The sequence below is a fragment of the Amblyomma mixtum genome, chromosome 1 (assembly GCF_055824585.1).
Source record: "Amblyomma mixtum isolate Tamu chromosome 1, ASM5582458v1, whole genome shotgun sequence".
In the NCBI taxonomy this organism is placed as follows: Eukaryota; Metazoa; Arthropoda; class Arachnida; order Ixodida; family Ixodidae; genus Amblyomma; species Amblyomma mixtum.
The window spans coordinates 20985332-21010320 of NC_143012.1; the positions used below are offsets into that span (position 1 = coordinate 20985332).

Genomic DNA, 24989 nt, shown 5'->3' on the forward strand with positions numbered 1-24989 from the left:
CAGCGAAACACGTAACAAAATCCTTATTATTTGGCCAACAAACCTGCATGCACCAAACTGCTCAGCCACCCAACGAAATTAAGCATTTTGCGAAGATGCCCGCGCCAAAAAAAAAAGGTATTTACATCGAATTCCACGTCTTAAATGACCTCGTCATTTGCTTGCGATACACATTTCGCCGTTACGGTACCGGCTTTTTCATCAACAATCTGCTTCACGTAGTGGGCCTGATCCACTAGCAGTTCATTTTTCAAGTTTGCGCAGCGAAAAAAAAAAATTCACTGTCCACTATTTCTTTTAACCTACATCTCAGAGCGTACTGCCGCGACAGAAAGAAATGCGAACAGCGCAGTGCCTAGGCGCTCCGCTGTGGGAATTTATTTTCGTCATGCTTATACTTGGCTCGCAACACAAATACGCTAGAGACATCCGTGATACAATAATGTATTTTGTTACTACCGAGATAAAAACGCGTTGAAGATAAATTCCGACTGCGCAGCGCGTGGGCGCCGTGCTGTCCGCATTTTTTCCTAGCGCCCCTGTACATTTTGCTAATCCTCTGAAGCTCGTCAGCGTTCAAGCAGGAGGGAAAAAGCTCGCGACTGCAAAAAGAGATTTGCAGGCTGGTCAACACGTGCTAGTACGTGCAGAACTGGCTTTTTTTCAGGAGAAAGCGCGCTGCTCGCGTAGCTACTGAATGGGAGGGAGACCGGTTTGCCCGGACAGAAGTGCGGAGTCGGTCGGAGAGGGCGCTTTTCAGTGGCGTCCGCAGCGCCCCCCTGCGAAGCTGCGGCCCCCGGCGACGAGAAGTGGGATGTAGAGCGCACGCAGTTCGAGGTGTCGCCGATGGCTACTGGAGGACTGCACGGTGTCATCGAGCCTTTTCGTGGATCGTGGATTCAGCGCCTCAACTTCTACCTCGTGGCAAACGATGTCTCCGACGAAGCGAAGAAGCACGCGCTCCTCCTGACGCTATGCGGACCGACACCTTCGAGACTGCTCGCGTGCTGGTCACACCGAAGACTCCCGGAGAAGTCATCTATGGATACCTATAGTCACACTTCTCCTGAAGCACTTCGATCCTAGACCACCCGGAGAAGTCAGCTAAGGATACCTATAGTCACACTTCTCCTGAAGCACTTCGATCCTAGCCACCCGGAGAAGTCAGCTATGGAGACCAAGTCACACTTCTCCAGAGGCACGTCGATGGCAGACCATCCGAGCTGTGCAGCCGGTACGCTTGACCATCCGAGCTGTACAGCCGTAACGTTTCCAGCGACGTGACCAACTGCCGTAAAGTCGATCAGCAGCTACGTCGCAGCCCTCAAAAGTTTGACAGCCGACTGCAACCCTGGAGTGCTGACGACAACGCCTGCAACATCGACGACGCCGGCAGAAAGCAAGTCGATCAGCAGCTACGTCGCAGCCTCAAAAGTTTGACAGCCGACTGCAACCCGGGAGTGCTGACGACAACGCCTGCAACATCGACGACGCCGGCAGAAAGCAGTCGATCAGCAGCTACGTCGCAGCCCTCAAAAGTTTGACAGCCGACTGCAACCCTGGAGTGCTGACGACAACGCCTGCAACATCGACGACGCCGACAGAAAGCAGTCGATCAGCAGCTACGTCGCAGCCTCAGAAGTTTGACAGCCGACTGCAACTCTGGAGTGCTGACGACAACGTCTGCAACATCGACGCCACCAGAAGCGTGCTTTGGACCTGGCCCTGCCATCAAAAAGTGCGTCAAGGGAGTGACGAGCTCCGCAGAAGTCCACAAGACTTCTCAACACAGAAACGGAACGGTTCGTAGGCACCTTGGTCGCATTAAACCAGGTGCAGCAGCCTACCCGACGGAAGATCCGCCGCCACACGATCGGACGAACGGACCAGCAGCAAGTGAACAATACACTGTGCCAGCTACGTTCGTGATCACACTGCCAGCGGAGTCTTCACCTGTCCGCGATCTGTCTACAGCGCCCCCCCTCCGAACATGGAGAACCGGCGGCCAGTCTGGACGACAGTGCGACAGAACCTTGCGGAGACCAGCCCAACGGTTCCACGCAACAGCAAGTGCTAAGACCCCAGCGTGAAAGGCGCCCGCCCGACCGATACGGTGACCACAACTAAGGAGGAAGGGATGTTGTGTTCGTCGACCAAGCGACGCCAGGCCGCTCCAGCAACCCTTGCCTCCTCCGCGCATACTCGCCGCCCGCTTCCCAGAAACAAGCGCGGGCCGGCCGCTCCAACAAAAGCTAGCACCCACAAAAGCTAGCAGGCGTCTTCCCCGACGGCATCTGGTCCCCACGGCCCCGTCGACTGACGCATTCCCAATTCCCTTACCGTGACCGTCTGCATTCCCACAGCGGCGAAAGTGCTTTCTTGTACACTCGCCCTCTCTCTCTCTCTCCCTCTAAAGAAATAAACCCCAGTCTCCACCCAGTAACCGCCTTGAGAGGTTCCTCGCATGCGGGGCTCCCAAGCCCCGAACTAACACCGCCATCAACACTTACCAACTCACCCAAATCTCAGCTTTACTCAATGTGAGCGCCTTAACCACTGAGCCATCGCGGCGGGTAAAGGAAGTCAAGACGACCAACCTTGTTTGTGTGCCAGACTATGAGCCAGTCCGTTAGGTATCCGGCTACGATGCCACCCAGGAATCCGCCGCATTCGATGCAGCTCATGAAGGCACTGGCTGCGAGAGCGGAAAAGGAGATTTAATTAGCCAAGAAAACAGACTCCTAGGTGAAGGCATACAAGAAAATTTTTTTACAGGGACGCCTAATTCAACATCTTCACTGGTAACGACGTTGCTTCCAGTCTGGTGACGACACTCTCCCACCTCCAATGGTTGGTTGGTTGGTTTATGGGGTTGAACGTCCCAAAGCGACTAAGGCTATGAGAAACGCCGTAGTGGAGGGCTCCGGAAATTTCGACCACCTGGGGTTCTTGAACGTGCACTGACATCGCACAGTACACAGGCCTCGAATTTCTCCTCCAAAGAAATTCAACCGCCGCGGCCGGGATCGAACCCGCGTCTTTCGGGTCAGCAGCCGAGCACCATAACCACTGAGCCACCGCGGCGGCTACCTCCAATGGAAATGTTAGTTAGTTATATGGGGTTTTATGGCGCATAAGCAACTAAGGCTATCATGCGCCAAACACAAGGTTAGATGATGTTTTGTTAAGTGTATAGAGGTTACATTATAATAGATTTAAAACATTGGCTTTCTTTAGAAACTTACAAACAAGTGAAAACTCGACAAGTGTTTGTTCGCCTAAAAGCACTGCGGGATGAAATGGAATGTGTTCATTGTAAAATACCGTAAAATTTTTTTTTCTAAGTTCTTCGAGTTGCGAACAAGAAATTAAAATGTGATTTACTGTGAGCTCCTCACCACACATTTCACACAGAGGTTTGTCTTTTTTTGTTAATAAGAAGTTATGGGTGATGTGTGTGCGACCTATGCGTAAACGACATAAAATTACTTCGATAAAACGCTCTTTATGGCGGCATGATTTCCATTCTTTTAAAATGGGCTTTATGGTATGCAGCTTGTTGTGTCCTTCATTATCCCAAGAAGCTTGCCACTTGGCTCTTAGCCTGCTATGCACTAACTTCATGTAATCCCTAGGAGGCAAATTCGCATGTTTTATTTCCATGGTTCTGGATTGTGCAGCACACATGTCGGCTCTCTCATTATCCCTAATGCCAACCTGACTGGGAACCCAGCATAATTTTATAACATGTTTTTGTGTTGTGATCTTTACTATGTTGTGTATGATGCTTCCAATCATTGGCTCCGTGGCATTTTTGGAGTTTAATGCTGTAAGGACGCTCAGTGAATCTGTATAAATGATGCTGTTTTTGATGTTTTCATTTGTTATTTTCTGTACCGCAACACTAATGGCATAACACTCCGCGGTGAAAACTGTAGCACATGAGGGAAGTCGTACTGCATTTTCATTTTTTCCTTGTATTACTGCGCTTCCTACATGAGCATGAGTTTTTGACCCGTCAGTATAAAATGCAGTGTAATTTCTGTATTTTTCTTGTAGTGCTAGATATTCTTGTATTATATGGTTGTGTGGCGTACAGGTTTTACTGAGGCGTGTTAGTGTGACGTCACACACTGTGGGGAGGGTGTACCATGGTGGTAACGCTTCGTGTCTTGGGGCAATATTTTTAATTTCGTTTAGTATGTTCAGAGCTTGGCATTTTTCTTCGAAGCGCAAGAGCAACGGCTTAATTGCGTGAGGCTTGTTGTTGAAGAGTATTCGGGATGTGCATTTCGTCACAATTGGGTAACAGATATGTTTGCGCTGAGAAAGGATTTTGAGAATGTATGTACAAGATAGTGCAGTTCTTCGGTCTTCTAAGGAAGGTTCATTCGTTTCCACATACAGACTTTCTATTGGTGAAGTTCTGTAAGCACCGGAAGACAACCTTAAACCAAGATTGTGGATAGGATCCAGTCGTTTTATGTAGGATGGTCTTGCTGAGCCATATACTATGGACCCATAGTCTAACTTAGAGCGAACCAGAGAACGGTATATATGTAACAGGCATGCCCTATCAGACCCCCAGCGTTTTCTTGACAGTAGTTTCAGTACATTGAGGGCCTGGGAAGCTTTTTTCTTTAGGCTGTTTATATGTGGCAAGAAAGTGAGCTTTTTATCGAAAGTTACCCCTAGAAATTTATGCTCTTGTTTGACAGGTAATGGGGTTTGGTTTAGATATAGTGTGGGGTCGGCCTGTAGGCCTCGTCTCAAAGAGAACAGAACCGCTACTGTTTTCTGAGGGGAAAATCTAAATCCGTTTCTATCTGCCCAGGTAGCCAGTTTATTTATTGTTATTTGTATCTGTCGCTCACAGGCAGGTATGCTGGAAGACGTGCATGCTATTTGGAGGTCGTCTACGTAAACTGAGTACATTATGGATTTTGGGATTACTTTTCCTATGGAGTTCATTTTGATGATGAATAAGGTCGTGCTGAGGATGCACCCCTGGGGTACGCCAGTTTCTTGAATAAAAGTGTTGGAGAAGGTTGCACCTAGGCGGACTCTGAATGTACGGTTGCTTAGGAAGTCGCTCAAACAGCCCAGCATCCTGCCGCGGATACCTAGGTCCGCTAGGTCACGGAGGATACCGAACCTCCACGTGGTATCGTAAGCCTTCTCCAGGTCGAAGAAGACCCCGATACAGTGTTGGTTGTGGATGAACGCTTCCCGAACTGTGTTCTCAAAGCGAACGAGGTGATCGGTTGTGGAACATGTCTTTTTAAAACCGCACTGATGTATATCTAAAAGTTGTTGGGACTGAAGTGTGAAGGTTAGTCTGATGTTTAATATGCTTTCGAATGATTTTGCTATACAGCTAGTGAGTGCTATTGGCCTGTAACTGGTGGGGCTAGTTGGTGGTTTGCCAGGTTTTAGGAAGGGTACTATGATTGCTTCTTTCCATGCTTGGGAGATTTCTCCACTCATCCATATTTTATTGAAAAATTTGAGGAGAGCCTCTATGGCAGTCTCAGAGAGGTGAGCAAGCATGGGATAATGTATATTGTCTGGGCCTGGTGCTGTCATTTTACCGGATGTTAGTACTGTGTTTAGTTCCTGCATTGTAATAAGCTGATTGTAGTCTTCGTGTATGCATGTTCCAAAGGGAAGTTTTTGTTTTTCTACTATTGTTTTGTGCTTTTGAAATGTTAGTGTGTAGTTGGATGAGCTTGAAACTGTGGAAAAATGCTCACCCAATATGTTGGCCTGCTCTTCTAATGTTGTTTGAGTACTGGGTGTTGTTAACATTGGAAATGTGAATGGAGTAAAATTTCCTGTGAATTTCCGCACCTGCTCCCACATTTTCTTTGATGATATTGAGCTGTTTATGGAGGATATGTACTGTTGCCATGATGCCCTTTCTGCGTTGCGTCTAGTGTATCGTGCTTTGGCCCTAGCCCTTTTGAAGATGAGCAGGTTTTCTGCAGTGGGATATCTGCGAAGTTCGCCCCAAGCCTTGTTTTGCTGCTTTTTAGCCAATGAGCATTCATTTGACCACCAAAGTTTATGTGTTTTTCGTGCAATTTCAGACGTTTGTGGGATGGCTTCTATTGCTGCAGATATTAAGCATGTGACAAATTTTTCATTTATTTCTTCTATAGTAAGGGTTTCGGCATATTCTTTTTCTAATGTGGCCTTCGTTCTGAAAAGTGCCCAATCGGCGAGGTGAATTTTCCATCGACGAGGCTTCGTAGGGATGATGACTGTATCTGATGTTAGCTTTAAAACCGTAGGTAAGTGATCACTTCCTCGAAGGTCGTCTAAAACATCCCAAATAAAATCATTAAAAAGTGATGGAGATGGAGGGGCAGCAGTACGTGGCTTTTCCCGTATTCATTAAACATATGTTATTCGAAGGAGTAAAATCCTCGATGAGCTGACCTCTGGAATCAGTATGCTCACTTCCCTAGAATGAGGAGTGTGCGTTAAAATCCCCAATTATGACATATGGCTCAGGCAACTGTCCCAGAAGTTTTTCTAGGTCATGCATCGTAATTGTGTTGTGTGGTGGTATGTACACAGAACATATTGTTATTGTTTTATGGCTAATGATGTTTACTGCGACCGCTTCTAAGTTCGTTTTTAATGATACCTCTCTTGCAGGGACATCGCTTTGCGTAATGATAGCGACGCCTCCTGAGAGTCTGCTAGCTTGTACTCGGTCTTTCCGGAAAATATTATATTTTTTTAAGATGTTTGTGTGCTGTGGCCCAAGGTTCGTTTCTTGCAGGCACACAGCTGTAGGTGCCATTGTTTTGAGCATATCGGTTATGTCTGTGTAGTTTCTGTGTAGACCTCTACAGTTCCATTGTATTATATACGCCATTGTGATAAGTTGGGGATTGGGGAAAGTTATTTATTCTCAGGAGCGGTGATTCGTGGTTTCCCTTTCTTCTCTAGGGAGTCTCGCCGCCGCTGCAGCGGTGGCGAACCAGGAGTTGTATCCATCGCCACTTTCGTGGCGCCGGATTTCCGCGGCGACGCCGCGGATGCGTGTGTTTTAGATGTCGGCGGACTTTCGCCGACATCCATATCCTCCACGGTGGACGTGGGGGATGCTTCTTGGTTGCGATGGCCCGTGGCCTTCGCATTCGTCTTTTTTGTTGGCACCGCTGAACCAGGCCCTGCTCCAGCGACAGAGTCTTTTGGGCCAGCAGGTGCCTTCTTAGAGGGGTGTGGCGACAGGTCAAGTTCAGCAGAGCTGTTCTGGGTGGCTGTCGCCGAGGATGCCGCTGCTGAAAGTGGGGCCTGAGGGCCTCCAGCGAGGATCGCGTGGTCTTCTCGCGAAAGTTTCAGCCCTGTGAACTGTACCACCGACTTCTGTGGTGGGGACTTGGGTGTCGACACCAGGTCCACCGGATAGACCTGTGTGCCGACAGAAACTGAAGGCGGCGGTCGTCCCCGCGTCACCGCTTCAGAGTATGTCCCTTTCTGTTGGAAAGAGACGCGTTTTTTTGCCTCAACGTAGGACAGGTTTTCTGTGGTCTTCGAAGTTATAATTTGTTTTTCTGTTTTCCAGACTGGGCACGACCTGGAGTACGCGCCATGTGCGCCATTGCAGTTGACGCATTTTGGTGTGCGTTCGCATCTTTCTTCTGTATGTGCGTCTTCTGCGCATGTGACACAAGTGGGTTTACCGCGGCAAGCCAACATGCTGTGTCCAAAGCGCTGGCACTTGAAACATCGTCTCGGATTTGGTATGTATGGGCGGACTTTGCAATGGAGGTATGCGGCGTGGATGGAGTCAGGCAGAGTTGTGCCATTGAAAGTTAGGACAATGTGTTTTGTCTTGATTTCTGCATTGTTTCTCCGGATGGTTATTCTTCGGGCTGCTATTACTTTTTGTTGAGCTAGTTCTTCTTCCATTTCCGCATCGGTACTCTGTAGGAGTTCATATTCAGATATGACGCCCTTCGAGTGGTTCAGGGTGCGGTGCGGGGTTACCTGTACGCTCATTTCTCCAAGATTCTGTAATGACATCAGTTTGGTACTTTGTTCTTTTGTGTTTACTTCTACAAGGAGATCTCCGGTTCGCTGCTTTTTTGCTTTGTAGTCTTTGCCTACACAGCTTTTTAGGGTGTTGGCGATGACAAATGCAGAGAGGTTGGCTACCGGTTCATCAGTGTTTGAGTGAACCATAAAAAACTTCGCAAACATTTCTGGCTTCTGTGGATTCAATTTCTTCACATCGGTGCAACCCCTTTTCGGGGGCCGATCAGATTTTTTTGCAGATTTTTCCATACGGCATGTATAAACTAAGGGTTCCTGATACTTTGTCGCCTCTGATTCACCCTTATACACAGAGGAAGGTTCCGGGACTCCCCGCCTGGTAGACAGACGAGGAGCCCATCGGCCGAGGATTGACCACTTCCTCGACCGCCAGCGTTCAAGGTTTCTTCCCTCCACCTTTCAACCTATCGCCACGGTACGGATGACAGCTTCGGTATGGGGGCTAAGGGTCCGTGGTGGCGCCAAGCACCAACACCTCGTTACACAGGTGCCCTTGCGGGCCAATGGAAATGATCCTATCTGGGGACATCACTTACCTCCAGCCAATAAGCGAATTTAGCTTCCGAGGAGGCACATTAAGAACATACGAGGGGGTACCCAAAAGAAACCGGACTAAATTTTTTGGTCGGTAAAGCTTCTAGGATACCGCGTTTTGCCACTAGGAGCGCATAGAACGAACATTCCAGAGTCAGTAAGCCGAGTGCCGTCGTTGAAGGAGGTCAGACTAGTTTAGGCAGAGTTTTAGAGTGACGACTGTTTTGTGTGAATGTCGTTTTTGCAATGGCTGATTTTCGTGAACAGCGTGCGCCGGTGAAATTCTGATTTTTGCTCGGAAAAAGTTGAATGGAAACTCTTGAAATATTAAAAAAGACGTACAAGGACGATGCTATGGGGACAACTCAAGTGTTCCTGAATCGAATCCTGAATCAAAGCAACAATCATGCCAATGGAAAACTTCAAATTCACCTCGCCTCAAGAAAACTCGTCAGGTGAAACCAAACCTCAAAACAATGCTGATTTGTTTTGTCGACGTGAGAGGAGTCGTCCATTCAGAATTTGTTCCGCAGGGTCAGACAGTTAGCCAGGCTTTCTACTTGGATGTTTTGAAATGATTGGGCAACAGTGTGCGGTGGAAGCTGCCAGATTTGCGGCGGTCGGGTGACTGGTTTTTCCATCATGGCAGTGCCCCTGCTCACACAGTCCTGTCTCTACGACAATTTTGGACCAAAAATGGCACGACCCCTATTCCTTAACCCTCATACTCTCCCGACCTTGCCCCGTGCTACTTTCTTTGTTTTCTAGAATGAAAAAATAGGTGAATGAAAAGCGTTTCGTTGATGTTGCTGAGGTGAAGAAAAAAACGACGGAGGCACTGTCAAGCATCACAAAAGATGAATTTAAACAATGTTTTGAAAAATGGAATGAAAGATTCGACAAGCGTATCATTGCAAGTGGGGAATACTTTGAAGGAGATTGAAGGTCTGTGCTTAAAATGTGAACAAATAAGTTCAAACAAAAATAAGTCCGGTTTCTTTTGGGTACCCCCTCGTACATATGACCTCACACATGTGACCTCCGCATAGTCAAAGATTGCTAGTTTCCGTCCTCGATTGCCGAGTTCGAAGGCTACTGGGGATAAGAGAGTGATCCACATTCTCGAGTCATCAGCGCTGCAGTGGTAGGGATAGGATGGTGGGATGGATAGGGCCTGGGAATATGTGCAAATTTCGGTTACGCTTTTGTCAATGGTGGAGTGGGCCAGAGCAAGTGCGATGGCGGCTCCTTCCGCTTCTGCAGGCGAATTAGTCCGGATGGTGGCGGCGGCCCCCACTTTGCCGTCTTCATAGGCTGCGACTGCCGCGAAATCTCCTGGTTTCGAATTTTCTGCCGCGTCAACATAAAGGATATCGGAGCGGTTGCTGTATGTGGGGTGAGAGGAGAACGAGTGAAGGAGAGGGAGGAAGTCTATCCCTGCTTTATTATGAGGGCAACTGCATGACATTACTGAACACTAAACGGACGATACATGCAGATACTTAGCTACAACTTAAGAACAAAGTGATGAAGTGATGGCAAACTCCCTCTATGAAGACCTTCCAACCAACTGCGTCGACCGGTTGTCATGGCGTCATGGTAACCCGCTTTGCACCTGCTAGTGTGGCGTCGCAAGTGACTAACAGGCTCTCGACATGAAAGGCACCGAAGGCAATGACACAGGAAGATGACACCACCAGTGCAGCTCGCTAGCAGGTGCAATACGACTGACGGCGACGTCATACCAATATGTCGAAGGTCCTTCCGATTGGCTGGAGGACCGCCTTGGAGAAGCACGTGTCCTCCTTGAGTTGCATCCGACTACAACGATTGGCTGGAGGACCGCCTTGGAGAAGCACGTGTCCTCCTTGAGTTGCATCCGACTACAACGATTGGCTGGAGGACCGCCTTGGAGAAGCACGTGTCCTCCTTGAGTTGCATCCGACTACAACGATTGGCTGGAGGACCGCCTTGGAGAAGCACGTGTCCTCGAGTTGCATCCGACTACAACGATTGGCTGGAGGACCGCCTTGGAGAAGCACGTGTCCTCCTTGAGTTGCATCCGACTACAACGATTGGCTGGAGGACCGCCTTGGAGAAGCACGTGTCCTCCTTGAGTTGCATCCGACTACAGCCCTTGCAACTCGGGAGTTACCTTACTGCTAGCTGGACTGCTGTCTACTACCAATAAAAGGGTTAAAGTCGAGGATCGATGCTGAATTTCTTCAAGGCTTGTGGTATTTTTATGCGTTAGCTGCTGTGCCTTCGTTCCCAGAATGACTGTGGCCACTCACACGAGGCTTCAAACCGTTCACGCACCGGTAAACTGCGAGTGTTTGAGGTCCTCGATAAGGTACAGCTGTCCCCAGTCGACGGCTCCCGCGCGGGCGAGGAACACGGTCAGGTACGCGGCCGTCAGGAGCCATATGAACGGACTGGCCAGCAGGTGCACGGTACTGGCTGCATCTTCCTTTGGCCCCTGTCCAACGCTTGGGGTCCCTAGGGGCGCCTCTGGCACAGGGGGCAGGTGGGGAAAATAAAAGGGAAGATTGGTCCACAACACAACTGCGCCTTATCTTTGTCGCTCCCTAGCGGCCCCGTACTCTGGCATAGGAGACGCTGGCCAGGAAAAGAGGGAAGATGTAACTGCGATTATCGTCATCGTCATTTATTCATTTTAAAGGTCCCTGGATTGGGACATTACACAAGAAGCGGAGTGAGGAAGGGAGGGGGAAGGGGGAGATTTTCGACAGTTAATTAAGCATAGGTTTGGCTTATTGGTTTATTGGGGTTTAACGTCACAAAGCGACTCAGGCTATGAGGGACACCGTAGTGAAGGGCTCCGGAAATTTCGACCGCCTGGGGTTCTTTAACGTGCACTGACATCGCACAGTACACGGGCCTCTAGAATTTCGCCTTCATCGAAATTCAGCCGCCGCGGCCGAGATCGAACCCGCGTCTTTCGGGTCAGCAGCCGAGCGCCGTAACCACTGAGCCACCGTGGCGGGTAGTTAATAAGTATAAAACGAAATGCAGGAATTGAGAAAACTTAAGCAATCAAGAGAAAAAAATGAAAACTCATGGAATTAAAATTCAAGAGGAAATGGAAACCAAACATCTGTAAAATATAAACGCGCGAAATATTAACCTGTTACCAAAAGAAGAAAAAGTTGAAAAAATACGCATGACAACCCTCAAAACATTCTTTAGACAGTCTATAGACTGTGTATATACTTTTGTCTACAAAGTCTATAGATTCTCTATAGACAAATCCTAGAGAACAATCTATAGGCAATACAAATGCTACAGACAGTATATAGATGATATATAGATTTATGGCCATACACTTTTAGTCGACTTTTGTCAATAGAGAGTCTATAGGATATAAATAGACAAAAAGAAATGTATAAGAAGGAATAGAGTCTATAAAAAGTTTATAGACCACCTATAGACCATTTTTATAAGGGAACACAGTAATGAGTAACTGCGTTGAGTCTTTGTCGAGCCCTGTCGATGCTTCGTCGCGGACAATTCAGGGAATATTTCTGTGGTGGATGGTTGGGGTCAGAAATGTTGTTTGCTATAAATACGAATCTTGGTCCCATACAGTTGAAAATGACTTGTGGCGTTCACTCCGCTAACTGCGCTATGCCCACTAAGGTGTGGCTGAATCGCTGTCATGGATCTCAGTTTGATCAAGTTGCCGCGCGTGCCGCGTTTCGAACATTTGGTGATGACAATGAATAAACAAAACAAAATTTAACGGACAGCTCATTATCAAATGGCTATATTCTTACAAAAACCGTGATGCATGAGCAAGTTATATCACCTTTTTCAGGAGGCGAGTCGGCTTCCCGATTACTCGGACTGAGCTGTGGGTTTATGCTCACGATCAGGCCAACATCGGTCGGCTTGTTGATAATGGTGAACATAGACACGCAACCCATGAGCAAGCAAAGTACCCCTGCAAGAACAGCACAGATACCAGCAGGTAAGTGAAGGAGGTGAAGTGGGCAGTCTTCATCCCCGAGTTGCCATTCGCCGTCATCCTTGGGCCACTTTTTGTTTATTTATTTCAATTTGAAGTATTTATTTCAATTTGACCTTACTGCAGAAAAGAGGCGAACTACAGAAGTGGTGGAGGGGCAACGTCGTCCTATTCATCCTCAAGGTTGGCCACATATTTAGCCACGGCTAGTTCACTATCTTTCGAAACCCAGAGGCCACGAATACACAGTTCAGGCAAGCGAATGTGAAGTTTGGTGTCAGTTACAGCGGGAACACTTCACTTCGTATTAAGTGCCACTTCGGGAATGTGTCGATACACGGCCAAAAAAAGCGTCGTTTTGGATATGTCGATAACGGTTGGCAAGACAAATACTAGCTAAAAATTTCTGAACCGCTAACAAATTTCCAAAAACCACATTACTTTCTAAACACTAGAAAAGTATATTCGTAAAGGAGAATATTTACCACAGTTTTTCTAGCCATTAGATACAAGGAGTCTAAGCAATTTTAGCACTATCCAGCACTGTGGCACAAAAAAAAATTGCGATGAAATTAATTTGTTTACATGGTTCACACTTAAGCCAATAACCGAGAAGCGCTTTTTAACTGCAAAGTGCAGTAGGCTATGCGCACAATTCATACGGGTTGGATTCCTGTAATAACGTCGGGATGACCTACAAAAAGCTCTCACCAAACTACGTCCCCTCACTGCCACACTGAGATGGATTCCTGGTCACGCTGATATCCCAGGCATTGAGGTAGTGCATCTCCTGGTCCGCATACTTCAACACCAGGCGACTGGGATTCCTTGGCCTTATACACCCACGTGGTGAGACATTATTCTCCACTACAAGCAAAAAATCTATACTATGACAATATTAGAGAAACTCTTCGTACACTTCCTGTTCCGGACAAATCTCTCCGCGTACTTCGACGCATACACCTAAATACGCTCTTTCTTACTGCACGTGCATTTCTCTACCGTATCCGGCACTACACCGCGTGTCCCAATTGTTTCGAACCCTGTGCGATTTTAGAAAATTCCCTTTTCTCTTGCCCCGCTGCCACTCAGTTCCCTAATTATACATATTCTTCTCCCCCAACGTGGCAGGTTTGGATCGACTCGGACCACCTAACGGACCGTTTGGCTTTGGTGACCCTGGCTCAGGACAATCTCGACGCTTAATATGGGCCGAAATGAAGTTCTCTCGTGCTCTCTCACTAGTACGTTATCTGCGAGATGCCAACAACCTCGTCTTTATACGTGTTTTAACTCCTGAACCGCGTCGTTATTCAGTTGCTTGCATTCTCTGCGTGAAGTGCCCATGTCGAGAGAACTAAGAAAACTAAGACTACAGCAAGAGCACGAGGAAAGGAGACCATGTCTCCTTTTCGCCTTAGTGCTGTAAAATTTAAGATACCAACTAGCCGACTTGCGAACTCTTTTGAACTGCAAGTTCTGCCTGCTTGCCAAGCTCATTTCGAAGCAAATACGTTTCCAACATGTCTCACTAGAGATTCAGTGTGACCGTTTGACTCTAGCCCCGAGTCATTATCATCATCGGCCTGATTACGCCCACTTCCTGTCTGACACAGATAATATGCAGGACGACCGGAAATGACATCAGGAGTGCACGGATCGGCTTTTACAGCTATCGTGACGTTTAAAAGATATGAAAACGAAGCATCAGCTCTTCGCGAACTCAAAGAGAGACTAGGGACAACTCCTTGCAATTACTGCTCTCAGTAAAAATTGTTTATCTGGCTCTTTCTGGTTACGTGGACGTTCGTCCGGACACAAGAGACGAATTTATGACTGAGAAATATTAAGTTAAAAAATTTCCCGCCCCTCGATTCAAATTTCCGCCGTCTACATCGAAAGGAACCGGTTGCCACTGTTTTGAAGTGAATGGCCAAGTAGGCTAGCCTCCGGAATCCGAGCAGAAAATCGGTCTGTACGCTTGCATTTTACTTGCGAAATCGGCTGCTGATGGCAACACTTGAAATTCGTTTTGGGGTTTAAAGTATGCATGCCAATGTTATTAGAATGCGTCACCCTATCGATACACGCCAACTTCAGTTTGGCCGTCAGTGTCCATTTAAAGAAGCACTGACAAGAGTGAAGATGATCTCGAGGGGGAGCCACTGGTGTTGTATTGAGTGGCCGGCATACCTTTGTAACGAGTTTTGGCCAATTTACCTTACATTCATCTGCTGCTGTTCTGTAGTTCCTAAGGTTTTCAGACATCTCTGCCTATGTTTTGAAGTGAATCACGGTCACTGACCAAGCCTAAGAAGGGACTTGAACAGAAGGGACTACGCCGGCCCTTTACTCACGCTCTTTACATCACGTGCTGATTACGTAAGTGACGATGATTCCGTGTACAAATCAGTGAACAACAAACAGATATGCGGATCCGAAACGTCAGTCAGTTCCTCAGACTTGGTCAGTGATCGTGATTCCCTTTATCCCATGCCTGACCAGAGGAGCTTTCGTCGAACACTTGATTATGTCTATGGTTTATCCGCAAATGCTGATCACTTGGAGTTTTCTTCATCTTGAATGTACCGTGAGTTGTGGTCCTTCAAAAATTTTACCAGTGCTGATGGAATCGCACGCTGTGAATTTCAACGCCGAAACCGCCGACAGGAAGTGATCAATTTAGAAAATAATTGTGTAACACCATAGCTTCGCACTACAATATACGAGAACGTGGTATAAAAATTAGTCTCGGAAATAATTTCACTAGGACGCTCGTGCTCCTTAACTTCTTAGAACACCATGTCATCATTGCTGCCTAGTGGAACGTCAGTGACTGAGGATACAATTCATGCCTGACTCCAATGTAATGCCACAGTTGTGACGTCACACTGAGGATCTGGTCACTGGAAAACCGAAACAGTGTCCACTGTAAAGAAAGTTCAAGATAAGAGAATCTCTAAGGTATTCGTTAATTTCACAATTGTGACGTCACACTGAAGACCTCGCCACTGGAAAACCAAAACAGTGTCCAATGTAAAGACAGTTCAAGATAAGAGAATCTCTAAGGTATTCGTTAATTTCACAACGAGGTTTTTTTATGTCTATGCGATCCCTGCCATTTCAAGGACAAAACAATTACTTCATTGTCAGCACTACCTAAGGCTGAAGAAATAAATAAATAAATAAAAAATATTTATTTGAAAAATGACATTGTACAAACACGAGCCTGCCGAAGCCAACAATGGGCTTGTGGGGCAGTGCTCGGCAGAATGGAGCAAGCCAGAGAATGGCACAGTCAATCAATACTGCACAAGAATCAAAATAAAACTAAGGAAGGGCAGTAAGAAAGGATGGGGAAAAAAGAAACATAATTACACATACAAATAAAAGATAGCAGATTTCACTTCTTTCCGAGTGGTGAAAGTTTAAACATTATCTGGCAGGTCGTTCAACACATCTGGTACATAAAAGGCACGGACACGTTTACCATATCTTGTCCGTACTGTGGGCATGGTAAAGCGGTGGCGTGGACGTAATGCTCTGGCGGGGACATACGGGAGGCAGAACTCACTGTTCCATATATACATAAGGACTACAGTTTCTTTGAATAATAGCCTGAACGAAGGCATGTGCGAACATGAAAAAAGACTGGAATTGTTAGTAATGTGCACACCATACATCACAGCCCGAATTATAGATTCTAGAATTACAGATGAGCCTGATATGAATGCCTACTGCCGGCAGTCAGGGCGGTGTGTGTTGAAATGTCACAGAACGCGAACGGACCGTCTGTTAGAATGAATTCAGAGGCCGACAATGCAGTAAAAAGATGGAAAGCGTTGTAAATGTATTACCAGTGGCAAGGACACTTGCTCGCCAGCTGTACGTGAGCATCAGGTACGTCGACACGAACGGAGCTATGGTCAAGGCAATGTTGCATGCAGATGCGAGGACGGCGTACAGCGTCCCGAACTGGTCTCGTGGAAACCACTGGAAGACAGAAAAAAATATATAAAGTGGGTTAGACTATTGTATGCTATGTGACAATTAATACGTACATGTCAGCGAACCCTACAATGAAATGCTTCAGCGTAAACGCGTTGCACGGAATGTCGTATGGGCATCACGAGTGTGGTGCACGCATAGATCAATCTGAGCTTTTCTGGACCACAAACCTTTGGGATGGTTGGTTTATAGCAGACAGGTACAAGCGCAAAAAAAAAAAACACGGACTACACGGACACGGTATATGAAATTCCTCTATCGTGTGGCTCTAGGTACATCGGTCAAACTGGCCGACGTTTGAATGAAAGATTACTGGAACACAGGAGGAAGGTAGGCAATTATAGAGACGGTAATCTTTCTGAACATTGTCATGATTGTGCTGAAAAGAATAAGAAATCATGTAAACCTGTCTTCAGCGCATGCACGATTGTGGCCAAACATAGTTGTCAGGATGTTAGAAAGATAATAGAGGCAGATTTGATTAGAAAAGCCGGTCCAACCTGCGTCAGCGCACCATCTGTCACACTGACTAAAAAGGAAATAATGTTTTTGGGATCGGCCACGTGATGTCGGCAGGGCTATCAGTTCTACGTCATGCAGCAAGGTGTATATAATTGTGTTCATACTGGTGAACAGCGCAAAAAAGGCGGTAATATAATTGTGCTTGTGTATCAATAAATCTTCAGTTGGAAGTAAGCGCTCGTGTTGCCCAAGTCTCTTTCTCTGTCCGTGTTTTTTTTTTTTTTGCGCTTGTACGTGTCTGCCTTTCTGGACGTCCACAACTAGCGCCATCTGTTAGCCGCCAGTAGCGAACACCCCGTAACTTAATAGGGGTATTTAAAAGATTTAACTTTGAGATAACTAAAGAGCCTCAAGAGATTCTGCGAGAACATAATGAATTCTGCGGTCGACTCTTTCTCACCGCTGCAAAATCTAATCTATGAATTGCTTCCTGCCCCCGCATCAACTATTTTCGTCAGCCGTAGATCCTCAGTGGGGTGTACCGAACTACAAAAATTCCCGTAGTGGATGGATGGATGGATAGAAGCGCCCCTTTGAAACGGGGTGGTGGCAATTGCCACCATGCTCAGCTTTTCTTTCTTTATTTTTGTTCAACTGTGTTGTTAATTCTCATTCAGATTCGCCATCATCTTTACCTACGGTTTCCTACAATTTTAACCTTATGCCACATCTCTGCTTTTCATTTACCAATCCTCCAATCGCTTTTTGGTAACTTCCACTGCAGATTTATTTACATGACCATTGTTATCTTTAAACCCTCGGGCCTCAGGAAGAGTGACTTCGCCTGCATCGACATCCGGATGGATACCATCACATTTGATTATGAGGTGTTCAATTGTTTCCACAGATCTACCACACACGGCTCATGTGTCTTCTTCGTTAAATTTCTTTTTGTAGCTGCGCGTTCTAAGACACCCTGACCTAGCTTCAAAAAGTAGGGCACTGCCTCTTGAGTTATCATAGAAAGATTCTTTCCTGATCTGCCTTTTCCAGTATCGATATAGTTCTACACTATGTTTCTTTTCCATTGAATTCATCCAATTTTTAACTTCCGCGTTTTTAACCTGTCGTTTAATGCTCTTTCTTTCTCCGTCCTCATGACCGGCATACTTACTGGTTAGTTTTCTAGTTCTCTTCCGCCACTGTGAGTCAACGCTCTTCCTGTATAAATATTTAAATACCTTAGCTGCCCACCTGTTATCGTCCAGATTCCTCAGGCGTTCTTCATACAGTATTTTACTCTTAGCTTCCCGTGCTTCGAACGATGCCCAGCCCATATCTCCTTGTACTGCCTCGTTTGTGGTTTTGCCTTGGGCACCTAATCTTCCAACAGCTCTATGTGATTCAGTGATTCTGAGTGTTCAGCGCCACTCGGAACGTGGTGGCAGCTGTGCGAACTACAAGCGTTTGTCCTGGTTTCCTGGACTTCTTCAACAGTGCACGTCGTACCAGGTTACGATAAACGAATTACATAAACACCTGCCGTTGTTCGCTGTGGTCCTAGTGTCTGACATGACGGCCTGTGATGCCAGTGCAACCTATCTTATTAAACGAACAGTTAATTCGAAAGTATGTAAATGTATAACTTGAATGTATTCTTTACGATCTGTTTGTTGTAAGGCTTTCTAGCAGCGGTCATGGACATTCAAGTTTTCATCGTGCGAACGGGCTCGTATGCATTCATCAGTGTTATGCGCGCCAACGGTTTGGAGCGTTTATCAAGGCGTGATACGACTGGGCTTGAAATCGGCTGCTACCTCGGCGTCCGCGATTCGGTGTAGGCAGCAGGCTAGGATCTCAGAGGTCAGTGCTGGGAGTAATTTCGTGACAAGTGCTTGGTTTAGGTTTATTAGGTTTATTGGGGTTTAACGTCCCAAAGCGACTCAGGCTATGAGGGACGCCATAGTGAAGGGCTCTTGGTGTCGACGCAAAATGTTCAGAATCCGTCGGCGTCCGTGATACCATTCGCTTTCCACAGAATTTGAAGATTTGGCACTCTGGTTTTAAAATTGCGAGAAGGGGCGGTGAATGGGGCGGTGAAGATTCAGTAGGTTATAAAGCAGGGAAGCAAAACCTTAGATTTCGAATCTGCAGTACAACCGTGAGACTACCTGCCCGTCTGTTGAGAGTGACTGTGATGAAATGCACAGATGACGTGAATAAGCAAACAAATAAAGTTTTAGTCTCACACGTCCGGCTACGTCTACATAATAATTCGCTAACTTGCGAGACTGCAGCGAACAATGGAAAGGAAAATGATGCTCGAACTATAGACAAGAATCCATTGATAATGTGGCGTATTGGTGGACATAAAGAGGAGAAAAATGGACAAGAGGCCGAGAACGTAATGGGCAATACAGTTTGCCGACGGTCTTTTATGGCAAAGGAGTGGATCCTAAAATTGGCAAACGCCGCTTGGGGCAGTGGAGCTTCAGGAAGAAATATTAGCTGAGGTTTAGCTCTGGTTAAACCGGGCAAGTTGCGTAAGCAGCGTAGAACCTGGTGGAGCGCGGCTGAAATGGTTTCTATGGCAACGGCGCTCCTTCTGTTTGACCTCGCTGCGGCTAAAGGTCAAACGTGGCCACCGCCGGGAGCTACGCGAGGGCTCGAAACCTGGCGCAGTATTGCGTACGCAATAATAATCTTAGGACGTTCACTTAATACGGTGGTCGCAGCTGGTACCGGACCGAGCTACTTGGAGGTCGACGGAACCAGAACTGATGATGATGGCGATGATTATTTTTACTGACCTGCTGAAGGACCTTGACGATGGCGGGCCATCCGCAGCCCTGCGAGCATCCGACGAGGAACCAGAGCGCAGCGAGCGGGTAGGCCGACACGGACGATGCAGCGAGCACGAAGGTGAAGCCGGCGGCCGAAAATAGACCGGTGACGAACAGGAGTCGAGAGCTGACGCTGTCCGAGAGCACGCCGCACAGGAACTTGCTGACGGCGAACGACAGGTTATGGCTGCTCAGGATCATGCCTGCGGGTCATCGCAATGACCGGAGAAGCGCTGGAACATGAACTGTACATGGCAGGAACAGGCTGACGCTGCTGCAGTTACTCTCTCCTAATTAGGTTACTGCTCTCAAATACTAAAAAGTATTAAATCTGTCGTTATTTTGTTTCCAGAGCTACTGAGTTAGTGACTTTGTCCTGCCTATTGTACGTGCTTGTGTTCCTGTGATGATTCTCTGCATTGTTGCGGGTGATATCTGTTTCACCGCTTTAGTGCGCCATTACTTAGTGGCAACTTTCCCCCTTTCAACAATGAAAGCAATTTGTTACAACCCTACAGAAAGGAACCAAAATAAGTGAAATTCTGTCTTGACGGCGACGCAATGCTGCAATACGTTACTTCTGTTCCGTCTCTGTGACTAGCGAGGCAAAATGATGTCTGTTTTTTATTAAATGGTTTAGGTTTATGGGACTTTAACGTCCCAAAGCGAGTCAGGCTGTGAGGGACGCCCTAGTGAAAGGCTCCGGAAATTTCGACCACCTGGGGTTCGACCACTGACATCGACCACTGACACTGACCACCTGGGGAAATTTCGACCACTGACATCGCACAGTGCACGGGCCTCCAGAATTACACCTCCATCGAAATTCTACCGCCACGGCAGGAACCGAACCCGCGTCTTTCGGGTCAATTGCCGAGCGCCATAACTAGCGAGCCATCCGCCACGGCTATATTTTATTAGAAATCCGCGCTTTGGCGAAACATCGCCTGCCTAGATCGCTATGTTGCACTGAGCAGTGATAACCCATCTCGCGTCTCCAACGAAGTGCATTTTCTCACTAATCAGCCCCGCCGTGGTGACTCAGTGGTTACGGCGCTCGGCTGCTGACCCGAAAAGACGCGGGTTCGATCCCGGCCGCGGCGGCTGAATTTCGATGAAGGCGAAATTCTAAAGGCCCGTGTACTGTGCGATGTCAGTGCACGTTAAGAACCCCAGGTGGTCGAAATTTCCGGAGCCCTTCACTACGGCGTCCCTCATAGCCTGAGTTGCTTTGGGACGTTAAACCCGAATAAACCAATCATCGGTGTAGCATCTATGTCCTCGTGCGCTACTATATGTATATTCGTGAGCAGCAATCGGGATAGAAGAGAGTTTAGTACCGGCTTCATCCCTGCGCAGTCCACTGGCGAGGAGTGCGGGCAATACAAACGGGATACACTTGCGGTTATAGCCGTAGGTGCCGAAGCCGAAGAACAGCGTTGCGAATATCATCTTCTGGTACCCCTTGAGCTCCATACTGCCATTTGCAACGCTTAGTGGCCCGGCATACTGCCGGCAATAAATGGGGACAAAATACTTGCTCGGTGGGTTAGCCTGCCTGCTGTTAAGATGCGTTCGACTGTGCACACGTGTACACTAGGCGCTCGCGCTTGTAGTTGCATGGCGATGATGGTGAAGAGAGCGAAGAATACAGTGGCGATGCCGCTACAATCTTTTAGTTTTGTTGGACCTTGAAGTTAAACTAGACCTCAATGTTAAAAATTATTGACAGCTATGCACGCTCTGTATGAAACGCAAATTTCTGAAATATATGTAGTGAAAGACATTAGGTAGGACGCAGAGATGCGCTTTCTTTCTTCTTCTTCTTCTTCTTCTTCTTCTTCTTCTTCTCCACATGAAAATGGCACATACCCACGCGGGGGGATTGGCCAAAGTACGGTGGTTTGTTTTCCTGTCTTCTTTTTTTTTTTCTAGCCGCAGTAAGTTGAGAAAGCCGGCGGCTAGCGGCAAGAGCTCGCAACAGCTTCTTCACCAAGATCCAGTTCGCGGAGTCAAGCCGATATTGCCTGTCTCTACCTTCTAACTTAGGAATACCTGGAGGCGATACGGGTGCATTTCAGCCTTCGTTAGAATTCTCGACACTGAAGAATTAGAAGTGGCCAATTCAGAGCAACATCTAGCACGCTGACATGAAGGTTTGCTGCCACGAAAGCCGAAATAACTTTTCGGGCCTCTTCACTCCCTTCTAAAAATGCTCTATAGACAGTCTATAGACTTCCTATAGAGTCTATTGCCTTTCTATAGATATTCCGCTTTGTCTATTCATAGCCTATAGACTGCCTATAGACAAGTCTGCTAAAAGTGTATGGCCATAAATCTACAGATTGTCTATACACTGTCTGTGACATTTGTATTGCCTATAGACACTTCTCTAGGATCTGTCTATACAAACTTAATAGACAGAAGTGTGTAGACAGTCTATAGGCTTTCTAAAAATTTTTTGTAGGGCCTGATTGTCCTCTTTCTGTGCCGCGTCTTCGTCAAGCTGCCCGTTTCTTTCAGCGTCAAGTAATTCTCCATTATTGTGCTTCCGCTATGTCTTCCTCCGCAATGCCACATCCGGTACTCCTAGGCAGCCTTCCTGTGGTCGCCTCCTGCCGCTCCAGAGGCTAGGACCATCTCCTCCTTCTGCTGGTGTCATGGGTAGGGCGTGATTGACGTACTGGGAGTGAGAAGGAAGGAAGGGAAAGCTTTATTTTCACTAATGCTTTTCCCTGCGGTTGGGGGCATCTTCAGAGACGTCTTGGTTCTATCCCCAGGAGCCTTCTCTGTCGAAGTCGTCCGCCTCTAATCAGTGGTCGGTTGCCGACAGTCCAGGGCTCCGCTGGCCACTGCCGCCCGTTGAGCTCGCTGTACCAGACCTCGTTGGTCTTCACAGCGGTCGCTGGACAGCAGAGTCTCCCATTGCTCCTCCCTCGGGTTTTGTATTTTGGGGACCACGTGTATGTTTTGGCAGGCCCATGTGATGTGGTATAGAGTAGGTTTTTCGTCGCACCAGGGGCATTTGTCCGTGTATATCGTAGGGTGCATTTTGTTTAGTATATGTAGAACTTCTTCGCAGCGGTTCAATGCGCCGCGACACTGGCCAAGCACTCAGCTCTCAGGCCCCCGTTCATCAGCACTGAAAGCTGAATTAAAGCTGAATTCGAAAAAATATGCTTCGTGTCGCATAACCCGATTAGAGTGCTCATGCGTGTCCAACATTCGTGGACAAAAATTTTTAATATTGGAGAACTGTAAGGTACAAGTACAGAAATACTGAAGGTAATGGTCCATTCTTCAGTTAAGTATCAAAATCTTTCTTTTATAGCGTGTCCATCGCTCGTATTAAGACTGCCGTAGAAAACCAATGGGGAACGCTTTTGACGATAGCAAAACGTTAATAGTAAAAAAAAATGAAAGCCTGCCGACGGGAGATCTGCGGACATAATGACTGCTACAGCGAAATCTTACAATTTATGAAACAATTGCGCTCATAAACTGTTTTCTGTTCAAAAATGCTTTTGTCCAGAATTCTTCGATGCGTTTACGGTTTTCTACTGACATTTTTCTGTAACCTATACGAAAGGCTAGAGAGGTGTCAGAAATTTGCAGGCCTCTTTTGTTCTCTCATTTGGCTCGCTTTTTTCCTAGTCGGCTTGCGTGCGTGAATTCACGGAGCATTTTTCCACCGAGTCGTGCACGCGCCTTCCCCGGGTGCCCATTGCACACCCTAAACAAAAATACACCTATATGGGTGTAAAAAGGGAGTAAGTTCTCCTCTAGCCCTTATTTCAAGGGTGTGTGCCAGAGGACAACTTTACTCCCTCTTTACTCCTTTCTGTTTAGAGTGTAGCAAACTGGGACTCCCCCCCCCCCCCCCTTTCCTGGGACTTTCACAGGTTTCTTTGCAGATATAGGGAAGAGGGAAATTCTACGTACAGAAAGGAGACATTTTCGAGTTAAATGCTTTCTAACGTCTTGAAAATTTGCGTATTTTGGGGCACAGGGGAGGCCCTATGCGTTCCTGGGTGTATATTACTGCCAGCTTATAGACGATTTTGTAATTCCGTTCTCCAAATTGTACTGTATTATATCATCTATAGTTAATGATTCTTAGTAATTTACGCAATTTTTATTTTTTCCTGAAACTATAGATTTTAGCTGTCTTCTTCAACTTTCCTAACAGCCACTCGGGAGCGAAGGAGCTTCGGGCCTCCAACGAGGTGATGAAAGCCCGGAGTAAAACATGTCAACATGTCAGGCGGCGGGATTTCTTTTTTAACCTTGTAGTGGAGCACTTATGATACTCGTATAGCTCTAAATTAGTATGAGGTAGCGAAAATCCTTATCCTCATCTTTCGAGACCTTTCGGTTTAAAGGATTCTTGTATGGGATCCACTATATGATTGAGGACCAAACCCCGTGGCCTGGTTACTATTGGCAAATACGGTACCATTCTTGTTTCACCTCCTGTTCATTCACCCAGCTGAGCCAGCTGTGGAACGCTGTGATTGTTTCGGCATCATATTTTTAGCCGAATAAGTTAACCATAGAAGATTACAAAGAAATGGGAGCGCTCGGTCGCTACTCGATTTTCGAACCAAGCTGTTCTCGATTTACTAAGGTCGAAACAGCATACGTCTGTCAATAATGTTCTGAGAGGTTTCGGCATTACAGACTAGCTGAATCCAAAATCGATTTGGGTTTCAAGTTCAGCGTAACCTCTGTTTTAACAAAGCCACGGCTTAATTGAAGTCAGCGGCCGACGCGTCTGTTGGACTTTGCTGCAGCCGTAAATAAACAGGTTGAATGCCGCATCATAATGTCTTCGTAGTCCCGAAACTCTCATGAAGGCCTTCCCTTTTCAGAGGAGAACCTGAAAAATTTTGAAGAAGAGGTGCGCGACGCACATCCTACATTCGTCCCTTGGTAATCGTCATTAATTGCTACCTTGCTGTAAATCTCTGTACAAGCAGCAAGAAACTTAACTGAGCGAGTTACTTGCATAGCCGATAAGTAACTAGTCAAAACTTTTGTAGCAATGACAACGGGAGAGTTACAGCTGCCATAACAAAGCAAGT

General features: G+C 46.9%; 1 protein-coding gene across 1 annotated transcript in view; it reads right to left on the reverse strand.

The window, feature by feature from the left end:
• The window catches only part of LOC149365670 (glucose-6-phosphate exchanger SLC37A4-like), a 31665-nt gene extending 10284 nt beyond the window's left edge, over positions 1-21381 (reverse strand). The window contains exons 1-6 of the mRNA XM_089569056.1: positions 21246-21381; positions 19873-20108; positions 16450-16585; positions 12434-12568; positions 10924-11115; positions 2598-2695 (exon numbers count right to left, since the gene is read on the reverse strand). Of these exons, the coding sequence (XP_089425182.1) occupies positions 2598-2695; positions 10924-11115; positions 12434-12568; positions 16450-16585; positions 19873-20108; positions 21246-21381 (933 nt within the window). The remainder of the gene's footprint in view (positions 1-2597; positions 2696-10923; positions 11116-12433; positions 12569-16449; positions 16586-19872; positions 20109-21245) is intronic.
• Between the last annotated feature and the right edge of the window lie 3608 nt (positions 21382-24989).